The following is an 8,364-nucleotide window of genomic DNA, read 5'->3' as shown; positions in this document are numbered from 1 at the left end:
CACAGGTTTGGATATGGACACAAATGGCTATTGAAACACACAGATAGGTTAAGTAACTTGTCCAAGACTATACAGATAGAATGATATAGAACTTAAACTAAAACTTAGGTTCTTAGTATCCAAAGATAGTTACTTATTTCCTTTTCTACCATAATGTTAAATACTCTGCCATAAGGTTCCAGAAACTTATACAACCCCCAAAGTATAAGAAAAAAAGTAAATTTGGCAACAGAGGAGGAGGGCTTTAAAGCCTGGCTCTGCTACTTGTTGTCTTCACAAACCTAAGTAGGTTGTTTGACTTCTCTTGGCCTTGATTTCCTTATATGTAAAATAAAAAGACTGGAATAGTTGACCCTTCAGATCAACCCTGCTAAAATATAATCTCACTATAATTTGGCAGCATTCCACATATCTTTTTAAATTTATCTCCTAATCTTCCTCCATATGAGAAATATCTGGTCCAGACCATCTAGTCTATTTGTACCAAATATATCCCAGTCACTGCTAACACATCTATTGAATTGAAATTATTGTTGCTTTTCCAAATAAATAATCAACCTATGTGATATTCCTTTTACCTCTACTACATTTCATACTCTGCTCTGACTATGCAATATTTAATTTTTCTCTACATTATTACATTTTAATTAAAATTTAATGTTTTATGTTTCTATCACTTTCAATTTCAGATAAAACCTTACTCTCTCCACTCCTCAGAGATTCATTCCCTCAATCAATGTATTAAAAAAGACATAAAATTACAAGAAAAAAGTAGGTTAGCAAAACCAATCAGTACAATGATTAAATGTGATGGCATAGTATCCCACACTAGCAGTCTTCAAACTCTGAAAAAACAGGGAAATGGTGCATTTCCTCAAATATCCATTGAAGCAAAACTTGGACCCACACAAATCCTCACTCCTTTCTACCTCATAGTAAGGTTCATGTACTCCATGAAGCATTCTCTGAATTTCTCAGGTCACAATGCTCTCTCTCTCTCTCTCTCTCTCTCTCTCTCTCTCTCTCTCTCTCTCTTTCTCTCCTCCCATGTAAAATATCAATCCTATGCTTTTTTTTAACCTGGGTGCACAAACCTGAATCATGTTTTATTTTCCTCAGAAATCCAGTACAATTAATTCTTGTTCTCAGGAAAAATCTTGTTTTACATAATAACCAATTTTAATATGCTTCATTATAAATGAAGAACAGGCATATTAGGCTAATGTTAAAATTGTTAGTCATTGATACTACAACAAAGAGATGGTGAGAAGGGCTGGAATACTACAAATAAAAAAATGTTTACCTGTTACCAAGTATATCAGATTTAGGGACTCTAAGAGAAGAGAGGTTTTAGATGACTAGAAATTATAAGAATAAAATTTTTTCCCACACCACACTTCTGGCTTACAATTACAAAAGACAATGTATTATAAAAGGTCCCATTTCATTTCTGATAAATGATGTGACAATGAGGATCTAAATGGAGTTTTAATGTTTGCAAAATGTATGCATTTTGGAATTTGAGCATTACAATGAATTGAAAATTGGTTGGAGAATTGATCTCTAGGTGATGTGTTCAATTCCACCTTTGAAATATAAATGACTCTATCACCCTGGGTGAATTAGAACTTCTCATTTGAATTGGCAGAGGGAATAATTCATTAACTGAATCTTCTTGGATAAATGAAATCACAGACCTGGTCAAAACAATAGCCCTATGTAGTGAATAATATAGGGATATTATAGCTCATTTTATAGCTTAGGAAACTGAGACTAAGAAAGGTTAAGGGTTGTTTTTCCTTAGTCATATAGCTAGTGTCAGTGATGACTTTTGTATCCATATCAGCTTGTTTCCACATTCAGCATTCTATCTTCTATAACATTATCTTCCGTAGGATTATATGTCATTATAAGTAATATTTGTATATACAGACAATTGACAGAATACTTGCTGAGAGAATTCCTGTTCAGGTAGATGTTGGAACAGGTAAACTCTGAGGTCATGATGCCTCTCTGAAACTCTCTGATGATGTGTATGTTACACAAAATTTGAAGGGGCTCAATACCTCAGTACTTTTGATGATTTCATTGGACCCTCAGATTCCCAGTCTCTCCTCATGGTCTCCAACCAGTGAAGTAAAAATAACCAAGTTAAAAACATATTTTGTTTCGCAGTTTTCCCAGGGCCTCCTTCACATCTTTGTTTCTCAAACTGTAAATCAAGGGGTTTAACATGGGTATGACAAGAGTATAAAACAAGGAGGTCATTTTGTCTTGGTCTAGTGAATAGGCAGAACTAGGCCTGAAATACATAAAAAGGAGAGTACCCTGGAAGATGGCAACAGTGGTTAAGTGGGAGATACAAGTTGAAAAGGCTTTGTATCTGCCCCCAGTTGAGTGGATCTTCAACACAGACAAGATTATGTAACAGTAAGAGATGAGGACTCCTGATATGGTGACCATTTCAATGAAGCCAAAAACAATGAAGAGCACCAGCTCATTGACATGGATATCAGAACAAGAGATTGATAAGAGAGGAGGCATATCACAGAAGAAATGATTAATCTCATTAGACCTGCAGAAATTCAATGTGAAGGTTAAAGTAGTATGGATGACAGCATCTATCATCCCCACCATGTAGACACCAGCCATTAATAAAGAGCAAACCCGGCTAGACACATTAACTGTATAAAGCAAAGGGTTACTTATTGCCATGTAGCGATCAAAAGCCATTACTGCTAGGAGTAGGCACTCAGAATCTGCAAAGGAACAGAAGAAATAGAATTGCAAAGCACAACCAGTGAAGGAAATGGATTGGTCTTTGGCATAGAAGTCCACCAACATCTTGGGGCCAATGGCTGTGGAGTAGCAGAAATCACAGAAGGACATGTGGCTAAGGAAGAAGTACATGGGCGAATGGAGTTGGGGGTCTATCCTGATTAAGATGATCATCCCAAGATTTGCTACAAGGATAACCAAATAAATGATGAGAAAGAGAACAAAAAGAACTACTTTTAGCTCTGGAGAACTGGTGATTCCCAAGAGGATGAACTCAGTTGGGATGGAGTTATTTGTCTCCATCATCCCTGCTTTGTTCTCTTCTCTGTTGTTTTGAAAATGAATCCAGAGAAATAGAAGTACTGGGTCTTTCCTCTTCTGTAAAGTTGATGGGCATAGGACTTTCAGAGTGCTTCTCATCTGCAAGATGGCAAAAGATAGTTCCTGTCCATTAGCTACTGAATGCCGAATAAAGATATCAAATTTTACCTTCTCCAGACAAGGATTCTTAAAAGAGGGACGAAGAACAGAAGGCATATTGAAAATTTCTTGTTGAATAGTGCTTTAAGCTTTTAAAGTGTACTTTCATTTGTAACAACCTCATAAGTTGTATACTTCAAAGAATATTTTTAATACCTTAGGACACTGAAGCTCATGGAGGCTGAATGATTTGCCCCTAATTACAAAGTTAGTAAGTATTATAAGCACATAGTAAACCAAGGTTTTTTGGAAGTAAATCTGGGATATTTCTGCAATGCCATTTTAATAACAATAGTAATAATGATGATGCTAATTATAATAATCCATTGAAAAAAAAAGACATTACAGGTTCTGAAGTCTCCAATCTAAAACATTGATAGAGTTCAATATTATTGTTATTTTATTCTATTTTAGTCAGATGATCTGATGATTCTGTCTCCAAAATAAAGAGATCAAGTCAATTTAAATCTTACGAATTGGATAAGTTGTTAGATGTGAATGCAAAAACATCTGAGGTGACAAGCTTCCCTAGAGTCTTATTAGCTGTTATTTTGGTCAAATCTATAAACACTACTGATTATAAACACATGTATATATACATATATACACATGTGTATGTATACATACATACATACTTATGGATATACACATATAGTACATGGCTGTCTTACCTATTAGAATTTCAGTTACTGGAACATGGACTGCTTTGTACTTTTCTTTGTATCCCCATTGATATTCATATATATAATCACATACTGATATGATGTTAAAATATCACCTTTATAGATCTTATACTATATAATATTATTGATATTGATGATATAATATTATATAGGATATATCCTATTATTATGTCCAAATATATCACATATATTATCTAAAATGATATATAAATATCACAAATATATGTGTGTGTGTGTGTGTGTGTGTATGTGTGTGTGTGTTAAATTGGAGATAATTAAGAGAAGGAAGGTATACACATTAAAGAAAATTTAGAAAAGCTTCTTTGGAGAATGTAGGGTTTAGCTCAAACTTGAAAGAGGCCTGGGAAGCCAGGAGGTAGAGATGAAGTGGTCAAGTATTTCAGGCATAGGAAGATGCCAGTGAAATTCCCATAGTCTGGAGATGGAGTGTCTTGTTTGAGGAAGAGCATTAGGCCAGTGATATTGGACCATAGAATAACAACAACAATATTATTTTATAATATTTTAAGGTTTGCAAAACGTTTATTTCATCCTTATGATCATGCTGGGAGATGTGTGTTATTTCTATCTCAATTTTACCTATGAAGTAACTGGAGCAGGCAGATATTATGTGATTTCTCCAAGGTTATACAACTTGTTAGTTTATGAGGTTAAATTTGTACTCAAGTCTTTCTAACTCAATGTCCAGCACACAATCGTCTCTGCCACCCAGCTACCTTTGAGCAAGTAAATGGAAGTGAGGTATGAAAAGACTTGAAAAATAGGCATGAATAAGGTTATAAAAGACTTTAAGAGCCCAGGAGATAATTTTATATTTGATCTTTGAGGTAATAGAGAGAAACTCTAGGTTATTGGCAGAGGGGAAAAGGTGACATGATCAAGAATTCTCTTTAGGAAGAACATTGTGACAGCTTATTGAAAGGTGAACTGGATTGCCAAGTGCCTTGAAGCAAACAAAACAGTAGAAAGCAAATTGCCAGAGTTTAGGACAAAGGTCCCAAGGACTTGTACCAAAGTGATGGCAGTTTGAGAAAAGAGAAATGAGAGTGGAGGAAAGATTCAGCAGAGGTATAATCAATAGGACTTTGCAACTGAATGTACATGGGGGTATGGAAGAGAGTGGGGAGTTGAGGATAATATCCTAGGGAACCTTGGGAAGATACTGGTGTCTCCAAAGTAATAAAGTAGGAGGCTCAGAGGACTTGGTGAGAGAAAATGCATGTAAACTCTTCCAAAATAGCTTATTGTCAGTCTTAAAAGAGATGATTCCTGTTCATCTTTATGCAAGTGCTCAGTTAATAGCACTTCACCTTCATAAAGATTTCTTAAATGTGTGCTATGTATACAGTAAGTGATCATGTTTTATATTGGATAGAAAACTAGTCTCAGTCAGGAACTTCTGCAACACATCAGCTCTGTGAAAACGGACAATTCAAGAAACCCTTTTGAGCCTCAGTTTGTTCAATCTTAAAAAAAAAATGGGAGGTTAGTAATGAGATGATTCATGTTAAATTTTGTGCACATATTAATGAGCTATCTGTTACTATCCAATCAATTTAACAAGTATTTCTAAAATGCCTAGTACATATTTGACAAGGAGTCTTGGTTTCTTAGTGAATGTGACACTGGTCTTAGAGTTGAATAAATCTGGGAACAAATCCAGCCTTTGGTATATACTGGCTATATCATACTGAGCATGTCACTTACCCATTCAGGAACCTCAAGCAATTCCATGAGATAATAAATTGCAAAACAGAATCTAATCTGAAGTGGTAAGAATTTTCTCACTGAAAGTTCTCTCTACTATGACACACTGGTTACATCAGCAAATTTGGTAGTGGCCATTTTCAAGAATTATTATGTCAATTTGTTCATCTTTTACTCTTCATTTTCCCTAATGTTTTCAGATAACTTTAGAAGATAACTCATATTTCAGTTTCTCTAACAATTCATGAATGTTTTTCCATCTTTTTTTGTTAATGTTCCATGGTGTGTGGTTCTAATCTTAATGTGTCTCAATTATGAGGTGTGGATATGAAGGAGTGCACGTGACTGGACTTTTAACAGTGAAGCAAAGGAAACCTATGAAATATATGAGAAAAAATATAACCCACACAGTGGAAGAAGAGGGGGTCACTGAGTGCTAGCCTTTATATTTGGTTCTGTTTACGTTTGGAGACACATTATTTGGGGATGGAAGATAGAGGAAAGCATAGAGAAAACAGCACAGATTTTCAGGAAGATGTGTGTGTGTGTGTGTGTGTGTGTGTTTGTGTGTGTGTGTGTGTGTGTGGAGTTATTGCTAGGACTGAAATTGGAGATGTGAATTGTTTACAATAAATCGACAAATATGGGAGAGAACCAACCTTCTCATCTTTTATACAAACAAAAATATTTGATGTATAAAAGTTTTTTTTGAAGGTGGGCTACATTAAAACATATTTTTTCAAAATCTTTTGGGAGAAGCGAGGGTGTACATGTAAAACCAATAAAGAAATAGTTAACATTTTAAAATCAAAATGGTTTCATTAGGTCCTACTAAAGATGAAGTAAGAAGTTATATCCACTCCTCATTTAGAGTGACTAAATTCTGATTCTTTAGGTACAAACACCCTCTTTATTCTTTATCATCAGTTTCTCTCAGTCACACTTATCAAGCTTTAGGCAGAAAACATTATTTGTAACTCTCTACAACTCACATCCATGTGTCCCTTTTTGTCATTGTCCTCTAATATCACTGTCTTGCAATATCGTCACTTAAAAATTTTTAAACTTACCTGACAAAAGAAAGATTATGTATTCCTCATTGGACTAAGGTGGAAGGATGTCTTTTTTATGTAGTGACATTTGGGACCTAATGCAGGAAGCTTCTGCCCTATCTTTAGTCTTTTGTGTAAACACGTGACCAAAGTTACTCCAAAATGGAAATCACTTTTGTCTTCTCCTCTTTGAATGATGCAATGATTCAAATCAAGGTGGGGTGTGCAGTTGGAAACATCTTTTCACTTTTAATTCTATAGCATTTCCTTAAATTGGATTAATGTCTGAATAGAAATCCCAGTTCAATTTGTGTTGTTGATGAAAGATGTTCATCGAAGACTTCATAGAAGTGAGAGGGGTATTGGTGAAGGCCAACATTCTCTCAACTGAATATGAACCATTGATCCTTAAATCTTGTAATATCTGATGAAATAATTCAATTCAATTTAAAAGACTTTTATTAAACACTCACTATGTGCAATGCATTCAATATAATTGCTGACATTTACATCATTCTTTAAGGTTAATCTAGCACTTCATAATTACTTGTATCATCATCATCATCATCATTTTGATTTCATACAACAATCCTGAGAGAGAGATAAGAAAGATTTTATTATTATTTCCATTTTACAGATGAGGAAACTGAGTCTCAGAAAGTGTGAATCAAAGAATCATATATCATAGATCTAGAGTTGAATGGACCTCAGAATCCAATTGGTCCAATCTTTTCATCTTACAGATGTCCTGAGTTCGGATTCTACCTCAGATACTTATCTACATAATCTTGGGCAAGACACTTCACTTTTCCAGTACCTACTTTGCTGGGTTGTGATGAGGATCAAATGGGAATACATACGCAAAACTTTTTCAAACAGAAAGCACTGCATAAAATATAGTATTATAAATTCTGTGACTTATGTTTTATAATTATCCTAGTATGATGCCTCTCTATTTGTATAAATAAAATAAACCCCAGCACTACTTAATAAAAAATGAATAAGACAGTGTTCTGGCCTTAATATCTTTTTGTAAAGGCCAGTCTAGTTTCTAAGTCAAAGATCAGGGAAGCACTCTGATCAAGACAGGATTGGCAAGGTGACCAGACAAGTGCAGAAGCCACTTGGAATAAATCCCTTAATGTTGTTTTTGTTGTTGTTGTTGTTGTTGTTGTTTTTTCCCTAAGCACATGTTACAATGAATAGTTCAGAGGAAAACAACATTTTAAGTTATTATTGTTCCTTTAAATGGATCAATGGACATTAAATTCCCAACCCTTTCTTAATCTTGACTAAGGATTTTCTCTTTGTTTCCAAATACTCTAAAATAATATGAAGACCTTTCTTAGGAAGAGATTTAAACTTTTTTAATTTTAAAATTTTAATTAAAAATTTTAAAAAGAGATTTAAATTAAAAGAGAACCCTACTCTTTGACCTTTTCCGGAACATCATTTTATAAACATGAAATAACTGAGATAGATAACATTAAAAACATAGAGTACTATTTTTCCCTCCTGTGCAACTATCAGATGTATGATTCATCCTTCACTTCTATAGCTCCAGAGCTAGAAATCTTCCTAATGACCTCTAACACATGAATAGTAATGCAATAGGGAATGCATGTGTATGTATATATAAGTCT

The 8,364-nt window shown here is 34.4% G+C and overlaps 1 protein-coding gene across 1 annotated transcript; it reads right to left on the bottom strand.

Annotated features, from left to right (window-relative positions):
* Window positions 1-2,151: 2,151 nt before the first annotated feature.
* LOC114031623 (olfactory receptor 5W2-like) lies at window positions 2,152-3,084 on the bottom strand. The gene has a single exon (XM_027846754.1). The coding sequence runs from the start codon at window positions 3,082-3,084 to the stop codon at window positions 2,152-2,154; it is 933 nt and encodes a 310-aa protein (XP_027702555.1).
* Between the last annotated feature and the right edge of the window lie 5,280 nt (window positions 3,085-8,364).

Source organism: Vombatus ursinus, unplaced genomic scaffold (genome assembly GCF_900497805.2).
Source record: "Vombatus ursinus unplaced genomic scaffold, bare-nosed wombat genome assembly UNPS02015184.1, whole genome shotgun sequence".
NCBI lineage: Eukaryota > Metazoa > Chordata > Mammalia > Diprotodontia > Vombatidae > Vombatus > Vombatus ursinus.
Note: the sequence above shows the minus strand (reverse complement) of the source record. Positions and strands in the feature narration are given on the sequence as shown.

Excerpts from the sequence above, each read along its gene's own strand:
- LOC114031623 (XM_027846754.1), bottom strand. The coding sequence starts at position 3,084 with ATGATGGAGACAAATAACTCCATCCCAACTGAGTTCATCCTCTTGGGA.